At 37.6% G+C, this 17,778-nt stretch overlaps 3 protein-coding genes and 1 pseudogene across 3 annotated transcripts; 2 read left to right on the top strand and 2 right to left on the bottom strand.

The window, feature by feature from the left end:
• Positions 1–2,025: 2,025 nt before the first annotated feature.
• Positions 2,026–3,291, bottom strand: LOC137714412 (bZIP transcription factor 27-like). Its single transcript, XM_068453640.1, has 3 exons — positions 2,625–3,291; positions 2,418–2,517; positions 2,026–2,324 (listed from the first exon to the last, which is right to left on the bottom strand). The coding sequence occupies exons 1-3, from the start codon at positions 3,158–3,160 to the stop codon at positions 2,241–2,243; spliced, it is 720 nt and encodes a 239-aa protein (XP_068309741.1). The 5' UTR covers positions 3,161–3,291; the 3' UTR covers positions 2,026–2,240.
• Positions 3,292–4,184: 893 nt separating this feature from the next.
• Positions 4,185–8,444, bottom strand: LOC137714403 (la-related protein 1C-like). The gene is made up of 6 exons (XM_068453631.1): positions 7,491–8,444; positions 6,588–7,158; positions 6,354–6,501; positions 6,156–6,246; positions 5,258–5,329; positions 4,185–4,990 (listed from the first exon to the last, which is right to left on the bottom strand). Exons 1-6 carry the CDS (start codon positions 8,007–8,009, stop codon positions 4,712–4,714), a joined length of 1,680 nt encoding a protein of 559 aa, XP_068309732.1. The 5' UTR covers positions 8,010–8,444; the 3' UTR covers positions 4,185–4,711.
• Positions 8,445–9,940: 1,496 nt separating this feature from the next.
• LOC137708039 (probable cinnamyl alcohol dehydrogenase 6) lies at positions 9,941–12,946 on the top strand. The gene is made up of 6 exons (XM_068447013.1): positions 9,941–10,119; positions 10,225–10,338; positions 10,442–10,669; positions 11,290–11,578; positions 11,676–11,829; positions 11,929–12,946. The coding sequence occupies exons 1-6, from the start codon at positions 10,025–10,027 to the stop codon at positions 12,147–12,149; spliced, it is 1,101 nt and encodes a 366-aa protein (XP_068303114.1). The 5' UTR covers positions 9,941–10,024; the 3' UTR covers positions 12,150–12,946.
• LOC137742772 (probable cinnamyl alcohol dehydrogenase 6) lies at positions 12,416–16,253 on the top strand (annotated as a pseudogene).
• Positions 16,254–17,778: the final 1,525 nt, after the last annotated feature.

Genomic DNA, 17,778 nt, shown 5'->3' with positions numbered 1-17,778 from the left:
GCATTTGGAAAAAACCACGTCAAACTCAATACTTAAGAGAAAAATGAAAGAGATGAATTATGCCATTTAGTTTAATATTGCTTACATTACGGGTAGGTTTTAGCGAGTTTGGGTTGGCTTGGCTTCACCATGGAAGCCCACCGTTTCTTTCGTGTAGCAGAACATGAAACAAATTTAATATGTGTAAATCAATCATAGAAATCACACATAAAATAGAGGCAGAAATTTTGAACTAACTGTTTTTTTTTTTGTTTTTGGGTGAACATTGAACTGACTTTTTTGGGGTTCTGAATTTTTATGACAATTGAGTATATGGGTAATTTTTTCTTTATTTCAGGTTAACGAAAAAGGGCTCGTCTACCGCAACTGGGCGGGCCACTACTTTGCGTAGGGAGTCGGCCCAAATTGAAAACTATAGAGTCCAAAACCCTCATTGGGCGCTGAAAAGCGATCCATCTAATCCAAATGGGCCTGGTCCATGGACTTTGTGATGATGCAATCCCCACAGGTCACGATTGCCGTACATGAACTCTGACATCGACCCAGGCAGCGAATCACCGTTTGGTTTTTGTATGCACGTAGTAAATGGAAGCAATTCTCAGTGTGTCGGAATACGGCTACCTGATACTTATTGTTCAGCTCAAAATATAAGAGGTGAATTTAATTTTTTATTAACATACTTTAAAAATTAAAAGTAAAACACATCATTTCTTCCACCCTTATCCATAATTTTTTCAAAAAGTGAAAAATCAAACCACCAGAGTCCATACCGTTCTCTGTGCTTTTATAATTAGGGATATTGCCTTTTATAATTAATTAATTGCAATTTGGCAAGAGTGGTATGCTTATCTCTTCATCAATAATTAAGTAATTGCAATTTGCAAAAGCATTTCACCAAATTGACCTGCATCGCCCTGATCCCTCAACCACATCAAACTTAAAAATTGTATTCCCACAACCCTTCAGTCCAGAGAGATGATTACAGAGAATATTATAATTACATGTTACTCAAGTGTGAGTGTGAACTGTCAATGAAGCAAACAAAAATTGTTTTATAATTGGACCAACTTGGTGATTTTATTATATTAACAAATTTCTTGAGATGATAATGGATAAGCGAACTATATTTACGTTATTTTATATTACGATATATTAATTTACATCACAAGTAAACTAATATAACGAGCGAACAACGAGTCTTTGGTTAGTTATATTTGTCTTCACAAAGAGGTTTTTCAATTCTCATGGTCATGAATGACAATAACAATATATATTTATGATTAATTTGATACCTAACTATGACGTAATTTGATTAAGCATGCATTGTAAAAGAATGATAATAATGTAACAAATGTACTAGCTAGCTACAAGCTATGTCCCTTGATCTATTTAATAACACATAGTACATAGACATTTCATACTGTAGCAAATGTGGGGTGTTTTATAGTATATGAACGCTCAAAAATATTGTTATACGACTCAATATTGAGTTGTGTAACACCATTTCAAAAATTTACCGTTATTTACATCATATGATTTGTATAAATATGAAATTCTATGTACCGTTTTAAGTGTTTTAATGTAACCTGTAAAACCATTGATTTAGTGCGATGCATGGATTTTGCAGGACAAACATAACAATACCGAGCAAAACTCCAAAAGTTGCCATAGAAACTAGAAAAAGATTTCAGTTGAAGACAGAATAAGTTTGAGAGAGAGAGAGAGAGAGAGAGAGAGAGAGAGAGAGAGAGAGAGAGAGATAAGGTTAGGAAATACGATGACATTAATTATTAGCCAAACATGTCCCATCTAGTATTAACGTTAAAGGGCGACCATCCTTTTTATAGATTAACCAATGTTTGGCAAATGGCTTTCGTTTGGAAGCATGCATTTTACCTGTTCCCCACCCACTCCTCCCTCTCCCTCGATCGCACAAGAATAATGCTACAAACACAAGGCGATAAAGAAAATACTAACATATGAGAAGTTGAGCTTATTGAGACGTCTAGGAAGTTAAGGTGTCACTGTAAAATCAATTAGTAATATGAAGTAGTAGTCCAACTTACATGCAAAGTCTTAACTTCCGACATTGGATTCGCATTTTCAATAGCACTATTTTAATTTCTTCCGATATGCATAAGGTTAAGGTGGAGGCGAATGAAAGAGAAGAAAAGTATAACATTTTACATATAGGAGGGAAGGGATGGTTGTCTCATGCAGTTTGAGGCTGCCTTAACTGATCAAAATGGAGCTGTTGAAGTTCTGAACAGGGATTGCCTTTTTGGAAGCAGCTGCTGAGCAAGGGTAGGGGCAGCCAAGTAGGACTGCAATCACAGAAAAACCAGTCAGTCTGTTTATTTATTTATTTTTTATATATACGAGTGATAATCTACGCTAAAAGGAAAGCAAAAACATACTGAATTGATCATCGTCTTTGCTTGCAGCTGTCTCTTGAGCCTGGCATTCTCCTCCCGCAGCTGTGCAATTTCAATCTCCAACTCATTTATATAAGCCTGCATCCAAATTCCAAAAGTATGCTACATATTCACGAACCAAACAACACAAAAGTAGTAGTGTAAGAGCACACGATCAGTAATGAAATAGATGGACAGAAAGGTTCCTGCTTTCGGGCTCTGGAGCGAGCAGCGGACTCTCGATTCTTCATCATGCGCTTATGGCGGCCGCCATTAGTGGAGTTGTGATGATCCTCACGATTTTGATCATGATCATCTAGAGCCCTTTTCTTGCAGCAAGAAGGGAAGACTGAAGAGGGATTATTCAAAGAATTAGGCCTAGTAGTAGTAGTAACACTAGTACTAGTAGGACGAGTAATTGAATTTGGTTTCAATAGAGGAGGACCAGTGATAGTAGTACTAGTGGTTTCAAGTAAATGCTGTTTAAGATCAGATCGAGTCCCACAATTCAAGCGCAGAACAGTAGTAGCGGCAGCGGGTGGTGGTGGGTCGATGTTGGAGGAAGTAGTACTAGTAGAAGCCAAGAAATCTTGCAACATGATGCCCCGAAAAGCAGCGGCAGTGGGGTGGTGAGTGGAGGTGCTGGTGTTGTCGCTGGCGTTTCGAGAAAGAGACGCCAGGCTGATGTCTTTCCAAACATCTTCCATGGACTTTGTGCTACAGCTACTTGTGGTTGTGGAAATCATGTTTTATAGAATCACTCGTGGGGTGACGATGGATGAAGCCGGAAAATTTAGGGCAGTGGAAGGATATCTTTATATGCAGAGGAGGAAGGTAGAATACTTCAACAAAGCTCTCTCTCTCTCTCTCTCTCTCTCTCTCTCTCTCTCTCTCTCAATGTGTTCTATTTGACGGCTAACTTCAATGGCATGTCGGCCCACTTTTCTTTCGTGGGGAGAACTTTTATACATGGAAGTTGTTGTCGTGACTCCAAAAAGAATCATCACGTACTTTTTCTATGGAAATTGGCTTGAATTACAATCCAAAACAGTCCTCCTTTTAAAATCTAATTATCACTACCCCTCCTTGACGAAAATACTTGTGACTTAAATAATCTTTTTCTAGTATCGATATGCTATTGATATATGACATCGATATTTCGTTAATTTTCCATTCATCTGCTTATTTTGAGTTGAGGACTGAGGAGGGTTTTCAGTCTTTAAATAACATACAACGCTCGTCGAATCGAGATAGTAATGTTGGTGCCAGTCAGGTACCAAATGTTTATGCACAATTGCAAACCATGATATACACATGCATAGATTTTGAATGCAATTGGATCCAGATGTGTTAGAAAGCTTCAGCCTTCAAGTTCATGGTGTGTTGAAAAAATTAAAAAGGAAAAGGATCCCAAAAGTTTAACCAGTAATGACAACGCGACATGGATCCCTAACCAGGAACTGAGGAAGGACTTAAATGGAAGAGTTTCACCACTACTGTGGTTTCACGGTCCTAAAATGCAATGTCATGTGCAAGTTTCTCTTTATGTGACATCGCATTATTCGATTAGGATGTCATATGACGATGAAACTTCCATGAAAATTGCTCTCTAGGAAAAAATCAATTTTCTTTACCCAACATTTGTATCTCTAACATTTATGATTTGAGAAATCTTGAAAAAGGAACCTGAAACAAACATATATGATTATGAATACTTAAGTGCATATATGATAGAATCAGAAACATACTTATCTGACAAGAAATAAACTGAAAAGGAGAAGAAAAGAAATAAAGATGGGCAAAAGTTACATAAAGTGGAGTACAAAATTGTGAAAATTCAAGCAAAAGGTCTAACCATCCTTTGGTGGAAAACAAACACAGAGTGCACTGCAGCTCAAACTAAGCTCTTAGCGAGAAACAGAACATCTCAAACTAAGCTCTTTTCTTGACGTGCTAAAAAATAAACCCACAAACATTCACACCAAATCCAAACTATACAAACCAATGACCTCCAGATTCTCCTTTGCTCGATTCTCTTCATCTTCTTCTCTTTCTTCTTCTCAATCGAAGAATAATTTATCATTATTTTCTTATTTGTTTCCTGTACTAGCCTCAAAAACATACCAAAACTAAGCAAAGTAACAGATTTATAAAGAAAAGAATTTGCATGCCCTCGGTACAGGCTATACAGCTACCTCCCTTCCCCCATTACCTTAGCAAACCCTTCAAAATTGCAAGTGCACTTTGTCTCCGTGATTTTGCTTGAATCCTTTTAGTGATAAACATCTACTTCGACTTCAATGATCGGTTTGAGTAACATCCCCATTAGGAAGTTGTGATTGGCTAGTTGACTCGGTTGAACAACTCTCTGGAATAGCCACAGAGTTTGGATCTGGCTTACATGCCATACTATTTTGGCTAGGTCCTTCCACAGTCATCTTTCCAAAAGAATTTGCAAGTGTGTTATCACTTAATACACTGGAGGATAGTGTGGATGGTGAACCTGACTCAGCTGGAAGCTGACCAGCAGTTGATATCCATTTGGTCCATTCATTACGCCTCCTCACCTTATCATCCTGCCACAATCATAAGTGTTAGACCAAAACAACAAACTGGCAGCACAATTGTCATAGTTTCCTTACAAAAAAAAATACTGGTTCCTAATGTAAGTCGTTTCATTTGGTCGGCATTATAATGAGCCAAAAGGTCATCTTTTCCTTTTAGCAACAAGGCAGAAGATAACTCATTTCACAATCTAAACATATATCAGTTTTCTTCAGTGGGACATGTTTTTAAAAATGCAATGCATGTTTAATAAAACAGCAAATATAAAAGGAATTCACCTGTACTTCAACAATACTGGAAGCTCTTAAGGAATCGAGTATTAATTGGATATTGGTTGTCAAACTCTTGACCTACAATAATAAAACATCAAGTCAGGATGAATGATACTTAAAAGGGACAAGGATAATTTTTTTTAAGAAACAAAAGTTCACTGAAGTAGCCAAAGATGACAAGGAAAGCATTAGCATCGAATAAATAAGCTCAATGGAGATACGTATGCTCCTGGGGGTTTCAAACTAAAAGTCGCATAGGCTTTAATTTTCTCTGTGTTTTCAGTTATTTTTTGTTTCTACATATTCCCCATTCATTTAGAAAGTACCAATCACCGTGTTCTCTGCCTACAGGATTTTCTCCATTCAATAAAATCATTTCCTAGCAAATATCAAATCTTCACGGGAACAAAAATACCATGAAAACAAATAATCCTAATTTATTCCTGTCATACAAATTTATAATGGCATGGATTCAGGCAGAGAATCATCTGAATGTAAACTTCACAAGATGGAAGGCAATGAACAGAAAAGCTAAAGGTTGAGATTTTAGATCAAGGAAAAACATTTTGCCATTCAAGCACCTTAAGAGAGAACTATAAATGTTATGCAACTTGTGTAATGTTTGTTATAATACCTAACTTGGTGAAGGTTTTATTCCGAAATCATGTGTAACATATCATGAACATATTACAAACGATTAATCATTGTCGCTCAATGAGAAGTCAGTTTTTAACTTTATAGACTAAAACGTCTTTTGAAAATTTAGATGTTTCATCATGTTATACATAGAGAACTATAGCGATAATATATGTCCCAAAGAGAGTAAAATGTGCTTAATCAATCATAAATAACATACCCAAGTTACCAAAAATAAAAAACATAAATAACAACATATATAACATACCCGAGGAAAGCTTGCTATTAGAGATATAGGAATCCAACCCTGAGCATCCATGTTGGACCGTAGAAAGTCATCTTTTATTAAATTAGCATCACTGTAGTAACAAAGAAAACAACTTGGGAAGTTAATTCTCAAGATACTGAGGAATTAGTTCATACAGCTAACAAATTGTGAATCAATGAAGCATGGGAATTAATGTACCTGAAGTAATAATCTATTTGGTTGATTATCAATGAAGGTAGAGGAGATTCTGCAACAGGATAAAACATTGCAGGATGTGGTGGTGGAGAAATGAATGGTGGCATGCCTCGAATGGGCTCCAAAGGCAATGTAGGGATATACACAAACTCTGGAAAGAACAGAGACATAAGTTATACTTCCAAACATATAAAAAATAAAAAATAAAAAATAACTGTATTAAAATAGTATACTCACCAGGAAAACCCATGGGGTTTGCATAGGGTCTTGCAGGCTGGGGCGGGAATGCAGCATTATTTGGTGGTAATGGCCTTACAAGGCCCATTGGAGGGGCTCTATGCTGATGCATGTGAACATCCCTGGGATGCATATAGTTTCCACGATCCTGGTCACGTTTGCCTCCGTGATTATTGTGGTAGTGACCATCTCCACGTGGGCGCGGTCCAAAATTTCCCCTACGAGAATTCCGATGGTCATTCACTGGGTGTGGTTGCGGCACAAAGCCACCAACTGGTCTAGCATCCCAATTGCTGCCCCGGAATGAAGGATCTCGTGGAGAAGGATCTGGTATTGCTGGTACCAGATTGCCATACCCATTAGGAAGAATAGGGAAAACAGGGAATGGTGGTGGTGGTGGCGGGGTGACAGGGTGTCCGAAACCACTATGTGCATGCCCACCCCCATTGTTGCCACTGCCACCACGCTTAATTGATCTTTGCCGAGCTGGTGCATGATTAGATGTGGAATTCTGATTTGCACTATTAGCAGGATGTCTTTTGGAGTTGGGTGAATGTGCTATAACAGGTCCCTATCAACCACACACAAGATCAACCGTGCATAGAGAATGACTATCAGTTCTTAAAAAGTTAGAATAATCTCCCACTCAGGAAAATATGATAACTTTTACACTGGTTTGAGAGAAAATGCAGGATAATGTGTTAGTAGCTTTCTGAATCTAAAGTTATTTCGTCAATTTTGGCACCTGACGAAACAAAAATCCGCACAACTGTTTGGATTAATTAGGTAAGTAGATTAATGGTTACCCAAATTTTAAACAATTCATTCTTTCCCTTTTCTTAATATTTTTCTGCAGCAAAACAAATAAAAAAAAAGGAAAAACGAAGGTGATAGTGAACAAACCTGGGAAACAGGGACTGATTCTTGGTTGACAATTGTTTCGGAGACAGTCTTTGGAGAGGGATCAGCTGGTAATTTAGGTGAAGCCCTAGCCGACTCGGATAAAGCAGGCCAAGAAGAAGCATCCATTACTGTTACAGGACTAACCTCAACTACGCTGTTGGAGGGCTTGGTCCAAGCCGGCTTCTTTGGCCGACCGGCATTGCTGTTATGGCCATTGGGGCTGTCAGCAGCTGAAAAACCATCCGGCGTATGCGGAGGCGGCGAAGAACGAGCAGCTTTGGAGGATTGGGACCAATCTGAAAAAGGGGTTTGCTCCACTGCCAAGTTGCCCAATGAGGACAACGATGAGGATAAGGACGGCGGAGATTGGACGGCCTCTAGTTCACCTCCTCGGACAACTTTCGCCCATGGAGAGGGTAAACTACTTCTCTTATCGACAACGCCGCCGCCACCATCGGTGGAAAATTCAGGGCCACGCGGAGAGTTGTGACTGACAGAAGAATCGGCAGCCATGGCCATTCCAAATTAGGGTTTGCAGCAGTAAAAACAAAACTCTGATCAATTTATAAGCACGGATATAAACTAATCAGTTTACAAGGAATCAATAAATTAATAGACAACAAAACAAAAACAATTGATTAATTAATCAGTTCACAAAAGATGATTGGCAATGACTCAAAAGAGAGGATTTAGGAATTGTTTTTGGGTTCAAGAAATTAGAAATTTCGGAATGCAGGATTTCGATAGACTAAAACGGATCTTGCACGTGCAAAGCACAAGCAACCGTCGACACTCAGAACCAACGGCGTGACTCTCCGCCGTGCTCCTCCCTCTCTCTCTCTCTCTCCTCTCTGCTTTCTCTCTCTCTCTCAGAACTCGAAGGAAACTGGTGCCTACAAAGCTAAATCTAACAGGTTTTCTTATGATACCACTCGCAATTACTGAAAACCTACTCTCGGTTTATTCTATTACGTTTTATATCCGTCCTTCTATCTGAGTCCACAATTACTGTTTTAACCTCGGCTGTGTGATTTTAGTATTGGCGGAGGTATTTGATTTGGATTGTGCCAACTTCTCCTAAACCTTTTAAGATGAGGAAATCCATTTTTTTTTTTTTTTTTTTTGTAAGCTATATTTTTTAGGTTAGGTGGTGAGTTATTCTCTTTTTAGGTTAGGTTATGAAAAATCTTTAAAAAAAAAATTATACAGCAATATATTTACATTAATGACGTAAGAAAATATATTAGCTATGAATTCTGTATTTACACTCATACTTAACCTGCATAAATTTGGGAGACCACTTTTTCTTCTTCTTGGTTTTTTATAGAAATAAAAAAAAATTTCAAAAAGAAAAACCATCAATACCTTTTGGTAAAAGGATAAATGGTTTGTTCCCTAATATTGCAATTTATTTTAATTTCTGTCTAATCATGTTGATTAATATTTATATTATTGGAGTTGGTTTCTCTTTCAAATTTATAATCTGTCCAGCTTGTCAATAACGACAAATACACAGACAAGAAAAAAACAAAAAATATAAATGAAAAAAGAAATAAAGAAACATTGATCTGGGATTTATTGGGCTTATTTGACATCAAAACTTTTGTAAATGTGGGCTTTAACATACTAAATTCCACCAAATGTTACGGGCTTTGATATATAATTTTACAATCTAGCTCACTAAACTTTTCAATATTCAATTTAATATCCTGACGAAGATTCACCTGCCCAGATAGCAACTGCGTGGTGTAGTGTCAGAGCGCGCATTCAACATGGCGTTTGGACTCGTGTCTTCCAGGGATCTCCAAGCCTGCTGCAAGAGATTAATAATACAAAAAGTTCTATCCTGTTGTAAATACTGAAATAAATGTGATTGTATAAGTATAAAGTATTTTACAGGATTTAGAAGATCATTTCCTTGATGATTTGTATTATTTGTAGGACAAGTAAAATTCATCATGATTAGTATAAATAAAGACATAAAGCATAAGAAGAACTTCTCAGGCCCTTCTCATTTTCTCTCTTTTCTAGCCAATCATGCCCCGACTCTCTCTGACATAGTTAGTTTCATAACACATACAAAATTAAACAAAAATTACATTTTTTAAATAAAAACACGAATGCTAAATAAATAAATAAAACACAAGCATCTTCGATGATATAAAAAACAAAACACGTCATGGTTGTGAAAAATAAGCTCAATTCACATTGAAAAGTTAGGTTTGCTCCGGACCAATAAAAAAAAAGTAAGGTTGCTCGCACCATATGATATTGTTGTCACCAACCGCATATTAATAGTCAATCTTTTTAGAGAGTGGGAAGCCGTTGAGTCAAGTCAACTCGTAGTAGGAAATGATATAGCACCTGCGCGTGTCATTTCCTAGAACTTTGTGTTATTCACAAATGATGAATTATTTACCAGAGTCATGCGACTCATGATCATGGGTCGCGTGGGACTGTTATATATATTGAGTTGTGCCGAGTGAGTTTCTGCATCCCAAGACCAAAGGCCAATCTGACTCTAATAGCTAGTCATGGCTCAGACGACTCCAAATCACACACAGACAGTTTCTGGGTGGGCAGCTCACGATCCCTCCGGCAAGGTTACTCCTTTCGTCTTCAAACGAAGGTACATATATACACATATGCATAATAATTACAATTATATAACCTTCATTTTCTTCTTTAATTCGATTGTTGTTCAACTAATCTTCAAAACGCTATACAAATACAGAGAAAATGGGATCAACGATGTGACCATAAAGGTCTTGTACTGTGGGATATGCCACACTGATCTCCACTTTGCTAAGAATGACTGGGGCATGACCATGTATCCCGTAGTTCCCGGGTAACTAATAATACATATCTCTCTCAAGAGAACTATTGCGACATCAACGTTAATAGACATGTTAATGTGACACTCCGTGTATATATGGTGGTACTATATACAGGCATGAGATTACAGGGCTGATAACGAAAGTTGGGAGCAACGTGAAGGAGTTCAAGGAAGGAGACAGAGTCGGGGTTGGGTGTTTGGCGGCGACATGTTTGGAGTGTGAGTTCTGCAAATCCTCCCAAGAGAACTACTGCGACCAGCTCCAGTTTACATACAACGGCATCTTCTGGGACGGCAGTATCACCTACGGTGGCTACTCCAAGATGTTGGTCGCAGATCACAGGTAACTAACTGATGTTCTTAAAAACTCGGTAGGCATATTAATCACCAAAGTTTAATTATCTTGTCTATTTTTATCTCTATTTCCGAACCTACTACCTTCAAAAGTTGGGGCGTGCTTCACCAAGTTAGATAGAAATAAACTCCCCGATCCTCTTTGTCAGAGCTTTGATGCGCTTCCTGGTTGTCGTTTTTGCAAAAGTTGTAGATCGAAAAGCTGGGCATCTGACTTTGCAATAAGGTTTTTGGGGGCGTAGGTAAAGCATAACAGAGAATCGTTATAAGTTCATGCAAAACTTCTTTAACTCATCGACACGAGAGACTTTAACATGTGAATAATTTTATCTGGATGATCATATGTGGCCTTTTGATTTTATTTGCGCAGACCATCTTAAATACCAGAATAAACCCTTAAACTAATTGGCAATTGCCGATGGAAAATAGCTCAAATCCTAAACTTTTACGTTATTTTTTTCAGCGTGCTTAATAATTTGGTCTCTAGCATCGCCAACTAAGCAGAGCAAATTAAATTTGTTTAACTATAAGTTGTTGATTAATTAACATTTATAAAAAGAGTTGGTGATGTCATTAACAATTCAGTAATGTAAACGTATTACAATAAAGGTACGTGGTACACATACCAGAGAATCTACCGTTAGATGCAACAGCGCCGCTTTTGTGCGCGGGGGTGACGGTGTTCACCCCCATGAAAGACCACAAGCTCCACAAAACAACGGGGAAGAAGATCGGGGTGGTTGGTCTCGGAGGTCTGGGACACGTAGCAGTGAAGTTTGGGAAAGCCTTTGGTCACCATGTAACTGTCATCAGCACCTCTCCAGCCAAAGAGAAAGAGGCTAAAGAACATTTGGGTGCCGACGACTTCCTCGTCAGCACTGATCCTCAACAACTGCAGGTTTTACTTCAATCTGTGTTGTTTTTTGTTTTTCTCAATGTAAACTTTTAGAATAAATTAATTAAGGATTAATTAAAGTTAATGATGATGACTGCAGAAAGGGAAGAGGACACTCGACTTCATATTAAATACAGTGTCCGCTAAGCACTCGCTTGGGTCCATCTTAGAACTGCTCAAAGTGAATGGAACTATGGTGGTTGTGGGTGCACCGGACCAGCCATTTGAATTGCCTTCATTTCCTCTTATATTTGGTACATACTAAACAAAACACGATTATTAATTTCCAATTTTTGTAGAAAATATGCATACAATGACGCTGTAATTAGTGAATTGATGTGCACGTAACACAGGAAAGAGAGCAGTGAAGGGAAGTGTGATAGGAGGAATTAGTGAGACAAGGGAGATGATGAATTTATGTGGGCAACACAACATAACGTGCGACATTGAACTTACAACGCCGGACAAAATCAACGAGGCATTGGACCGTGTTGCAAAGAACGACGTTAGGTACCGATTTGTCATTGACATTGCTGCTGCTGATGCTAATGCTCGAATGCCTTCCAAACTTTAGAGCTTTTGAGTGTTGGGGTCTACTCCGACTATTGTTTCCTATTGTGCTCCCTCGTATAGTTAATCATCACTTTATTTCTTAGGTTTTATTATCCCAAGTCAATAAAGCGTTCGGAACTTTTTTTTTTTTATTTTTTTTTATTTTATAAACCAAGTTTAGAAGTATAGGATATGAGAGTTAAATTCAAAGCCAAGTTTATGTTCCTTGAATTAGTCAATTGGTTGAGTCTTTTTTGTTTTAGAAGTTGGGTCAAGACTCAAGAAGTTATGGAGAAACTCTCGGAGTCACGGTTGGGTCAAGGGCTCATTGTCCTGTTGTTAAATAAAAAATTGCTCTCTGACCCGTCTGTCCAGGGTGACATGAAGCACTGGCCTTTCAAGGTCATTCCCGGCCCCGGTGACAAGCCCATGATTGTTGTCATATACAAGGGTAGCTCAACCCTACGTTGTCCGATGCTCGTACATTGCTGTCTTGTCGTTTGGCCTACCAAATGATGTGTCTCTTAGGCATTTAATACGCTGCAGGATTCCAGAGCCTAGTCGCTTATGTGGATGTGACTCGGGATGAATGCTTTAGAGCTCATGAAGGATACATGTTGGAGTAATTCCTCTGACCTTCTCCTTGTATTATTATTATTTTTTTTAACAAACGATATTATTTATACTTAGAGGAAGAAAATAAGTTTAGCTTCATAAAAAAAGTCAGTTAGCAATAATGTGGTTCGAATTCGACTTTAACGAGAATCAACTTAAGATCTCTCACTTACAAGTGAAGAAGAATATCACAGTAGTACTAAATAACCTTCTCCTTGTATTTCTTTCTTTAATTACACGTTTAATTAAGAACAAGTGACTGATCCTTTCTTTTGTTGGCCGGTCTAACGTTTTGCACAAAATAGTAAGAGACTTGCAGTTAAAATTTTTAAAAGCATTTAGCCTTTTATTCGTCTACTTTTTACCTACCAATCCCCACTATTTTATGTATGAAACAAAAGCGGCAAACAAATACGTTAATAGAGTCTCAAAAAAAAAAAAACAAATACGTTAATAAGAAGACGGGAAAATATTTAACCAAAATGTTTAGTTTAAAAATACTTTAGCTCTAAAGAAAATGAAAATAACTCGCCGCATGACGCATACTCCCCTCGTTATACACTACTGATAACGAGAGTGACAAAAAGGACGGGGTCTCTAATGATGGGAGGTGGATTGTCTGCCCTTCCATTTTCATGCTCTTTTTATGTCTTTCTGTGATGTGTGGTCACGATTAAATTACGTCAATATTTTATATCAATTTTTTAATAAAAATAATAAAACAAAAGTAATAGAAATATAAAATATTGACATAACTTAACCGTGACTACACAAACAAAAAAGTATGAGGAGAGTATGAAAATGAAAAGGCATATAATCCACCTCTCTAATCAAGAAGGACGTTGAAGATGAGTCAGTTGGACCATGGGAGGAATTTCTTGGTTGCAAAGGCCCATTCGAGTACAAAACTAATGTTTATCTTTTGAGCCATCAAATGCCTGTTGCTTTATTTAGTCACGTACGTGTGGTGCTAAAAATCCATTTGATCATGCTTATCATAGATTGTTGTTTGAACACTTCTGCATGGCTACACTTTTGCGATACTCAGTAACATTTTTATGACCGATACTTACCTCCTTTTATGGCACAACGATTCTAAATCTTCAAATAAAACACGTAATATATAGTAACTAATCAATCATTCGACAATTTTTACATTAATCATTTCATTTTAAATAATTTATCAAAAGGTTTTTTTCCCTTCTTCATAGTGCTATATATAACGAGTTTTTACGATATTCATTGGCGAGATAGATGAATAAGTACATATAGGAGGATATGATGCATTTATGTGATAAAAAATTTGCCGAAAATTTAAACCCGACCAAATAGAAAAATAGTGTTTTGCACCAACTTTATAAATTATGACTGTTCTCAATGACATATAAACACAATCAATCAGGAGATTTTTTGAACCAAATCAATTCATCTTCCACTAATAGTGCTATATTATAAAAGTTAAATCTTCAAATTCATGTTTAGTGCAAATTTAGAGCACGGTACATAAAATTAGGAACTCAATAAAAGAGAGAAAAATAAAGAAGTTGATAAAGGAAAAGAAGAATTAATCTTATCTTTTTAATTTATATAGCGTACATATGATCATGAAATGAGGAACTTGGAGCTAGATATTTATTTAGAAATGAAACTAACTGAGCAGTAGCAGCATGAAATTTGGCAGTCGAGTTATCTGCTGCAAACTGTTAGGAAAATGTTATGGAAGATTAAAATTTTAAATCAAATTTACACATTAAATAATGTTTCATCAATAAAAAAAACAAATTTGTTAATTGATACTTAAATTATAATCTAATTATTTATAAGCATATCATTTGATTTGTTAATTTGATTTAAAAAATTTGACCTCTCTAGTATTATTCATATTGTTATATGTTTTGCTTGAATTTGGCAAATAATAATTGGTTTGGCTTTTCTCCATCTGATCAGACTGATCTGAATTAATAAAACATGGGACGTTCTCTCTCTAGGTTAATTATAATTGAGCTTGAAAGCCTTACACGTAGAGAGCGAGCAAAACGTGTGAGGAGAATCTGGCCTGTGACCAGAGCCACAAACCAGGTGGTGCTATAAGCCTATAAATGCCGACTGGGTGTCGACCACATCTCTCTCTCTTTATCTGTGCATATATATACACGCCAACTTTATCCATATCTTCTTTTTAAACCGCTTCGACTCTTCTGCGATTTTTGAGAGAGAACAAGTCAGCAGCCCCGTTAAACATCTTCCGTAGATTGATCATATGTACATATTATGTATTTACATGATCATGTGATTAGGAAAACCCTACGAACCAAGTTGAGTCAGGTCAACTAGTCAAGTGTGATAGAACTCACATGTGGTCTTTCAGCTTCACTTGCGCAAATCATCTTGAATACTAAAATAATCTCTAAACCTAATTGGCAATAATAGAAAATATAGCTCAAACCTAAACCTTTACCTTATTTTGTTCAGCGTGCTTAATTATTTGGTCTCTAGCGTTGCCAGCTCAGCAGAGCAAATTAAATATGTTTAACCATAACGCTTTGATAAATTAACATAGATAAAAAGAGTTGGTGATGTGATTAACAATTAAGTAATGTGAACATGTATTGCAATGAAGGTACGTTGTACGCATACCAGAGAACCTGTCGTTAGATGCAGCAGCACCGCTATTGTGTGCGGGGGTGACGGTGTTCACCCCCATGAAAGACCACAACCTACACAAACCAACGGGGAAGAAGATCGGGGTGGTTGGGCTCGGGGGTCTGGGACACGTGGCGGTGAAGTTTGGGAAAGCCTTTGGTCACCACGTAACTGTCATCAGCACCTCTCCGGCCAAAGAGAAAGAGGCCAAAGAACATTTGGGTGACGACGACTTCCTCGTCAGCACTGATCCTCAACAATTGCAGGTTTTATTCCAATTTGTGTTGTTATTCTCTATTTTACTTTTAGAAAAAATTAATTCAGGATTAATTAAAGTTAATGACAATGATGATGACGACGACTGCAGAAGGGGAAGAGGGCACTCGACTTCATATTGAACACGGTGTCTGCTAAGCACTCGCTTGGGCCCATCTTAGAACCGCTCAAAGTAATGGAAGTGTGGTGGTTGTGGGTGCACCGGACCAGCCATTTGAATTGCCTTCATTTCCTCTTATATTTGGCAAGTATTAAAAAATATACGATGAATTAATTTCTAATTTTTGTAGAAAATAACGAACATATGCATGCAATGGCGTTGTAATTGATGGATTGACGTGCACGTAGTACAGGGAAGAGAGCAGTGAAGGGGAGCATGATAGGAGGAATAAATGAGATAAAGGAGATGATGGATTTATGTGGGAAGCATAAGATTACATGCGACATTGAGCTTACAATGCCGGACAAAATCAACGAGGCGTTGGACTGCGTTGCAAAGAATGACTTTAGGTACCGATTTGTCATTGACATTGCTGCTGACCCTAATGCTAATGCTCAAATATCTCCAAATTTTAGAGCTTCCGAGTGCTAGGGTCTACTCAGACGATTGTTTTCTATTGTGCTCTTTCGTATAGTTAATAATTTGGGTTTTATTATCCTAGTCACTAAAGCAATAAAAGTGTGTGCTGAAATAAATTTCTTTTATATAAGCCAAGTCAATAAGTATGTGTCATGGATATGGGATTTAATCCATATCAAAGGCAAGTTTGTGTTTGTTTGGACCTAATTTTACACTATCGGCCCGAGTAATCAAGGCCGTTGAGTGAGCGTAGCTCTCAATCGTCGGATGGAAAAGTGGAAAATAATTTTGTTATTGTTAAAGGATAATATTATAGTTTTTATCATAATAATTATCTTTTAATATGAATTATCTTCAAATTTTCTTATACGGGATAAATAGGATGCAAATTATATCTCCAACTTGGAAGTGCGTATGCAGTTCAATTTGATTTGGGATTCTTGGCATTTAGACGTATGCTTGGAGTCGGTTAACCATGCGTGAAGGTTATCTTTTGGTTAATGGTGATATATGATGATCACAAAAAGATAACGGTGCGGCATATTCCGAGTTGGGATGATTATTAGCACATAATTTTATGCTAATAATTAGCATATTCTTCAGGGGCAAGCACGGCATGGGCTAAAGTGTTTAAATTTTGACGATGCATGCACTTGGATGCAAACATGGGCCCTAACATTGCATGGTTCCTCAGGAAGATGCTATAGAAAGAGTTTCATGTGCATGCAAATTGGTCCGATTCCATCAAATCCAATAGCCAATGAGGATGGGTCACTGTTAAACGGCTAAATGGGATGGTTATCAAGAGTTTTTATTTGTATGAAGTGCTTATCTTCGAGAGATTCAAATTGTGGCCAGCTACGGATGTTCCACGAGAAACACATATAGAACCACGTACTCGTCCTTACAAATACAAGACATTGTGCAACATTACGGGGACCTCCAATTCAACATACAACTACCCTGTGCAAAACCTCTCAAACATCTTGAGATTTTTTTATTTTCTTTTTCCGCCGACACATCTTCAATTTGGATAAACAGCACTGTTGCCGTAGAATTAGCCGACCGCGAAGCACCTTCAGTTTGGATAAACAGCACTGCGTCAAGGCCGACTGGTTATCTATCCAAGTCTCGGTCAAGAAGGATTTTCGAATCCTTATTGGCAGAGGTCATCTCATTAGCCTTCTCGGCGAAGTGAGGTGTTACCAGGTTACTACATTCGGCACCTTGAGAGCTGAATTTGATATTGAACTTCGTAGAACTAGCAGCCTTGTCTTCAGGTTCTAGAACCCGAAAGCCGATACGTGTTCCTTCCTCGGCTACAGTCGTAAGATCAAGAAGTCAGTAACACGCTCAACGCAACATCAACAAATTTTACTCCTCGGCCGAGCTCGGCCGACGAGTTGGCACGCCCCGCATACAATTGAAGGACGTAGTTAGCTCATTAATTACTCAGCCTGTGCGCCACGTAAGCTTTGTAATTTTTATGGTCAACAGTGTTTTTTGAATTAGTCACGGTTGGGTCAAAGACTCATTG

Source organism: Pyrus communis, chromosome 1 (genome assembly GCF_963583255.1).
Source record: "Pyrus communis chromosome 1, drPyrComm1.1, whole genome shotgun sequence".
In the NCBI taxonomy this organism is placed as follows: Eukaryota; Viridiplantae; Streptophyta; class Magnoliopsida; order Rosales; family Rosaceae; genus Pyrus; species Pyrus communis.
This window is presented reverse-complemented; position numbering and strand designations above follow the sequence as displayed.

Excerpts from the sequence above, each read along its gene's own strand:
- LOC137714412 (XM_068453640.1), bottom strand. The coding sequence starts at position 3,160 with ATGATTTCCACAACCACAAGTAGCTGTAGCACAAAGTCCATGGAAGAT. Across the intron at positions 2,518-2,624 it reads GCTCGCTCCAGAGCCCGAAA|GCAGGCTTATATAAATGAGT; the intron begins GCAGGAACCTTT and ends TGGAATTTGGAT. Across the intron at positions 2,325-2,417 it reads CAAAGACGATGATCAATTCA|TCCTACTTGGCTGCCCCTAC; the intron begins GTATGTTTTTGC and ends CTGTGATTGCAG.
- LOC137714403 (XM_068453631.1), bottom strand. The coding sequence starts at position 8,009 with ATGGCCATGGCTGCCGATTCTTCTGTCAGTCACAACTCTCCGCGTGGC. Across the intron at positions 7,159-7,490 it reads AATCAGTCCCTGTTTCCCAG|GGACCTGTTATAGCACATTC; the intron begins GTTTGTTCACTA and ends TGTGGTTGATAG. Across the intron at positions 6,247-6,353 it reads CAAATAGATTATTACTTCAG|TGATGCTAATTTAATAAAAG; the intron begins GTACATTAATTC and ends TTGTTACTACAG.
- LOC137708039 (XM_068447013.1), top strand. The coding sequence starts at position 10,025 with ATGGCTCAGACGACTCCAAATCACACACAGACAGTTTCTGGGTGGGCA. Across the intron at positions 11,579-11,675 it reads CTGATCCTCAACAACTGCAG|AAAGGGAAGAGGACACTCGA; the intron begins GTTTTACTTCAA and ends TGATGACTGCAG. Across the intron at positions 11,830-11,928 it reads TTCATTTCCTCTTATATTTG|GAAAGAGAGCAGTGAAGGGA; the intron begins GTACATACTAAA and ends CACGTAACACAG.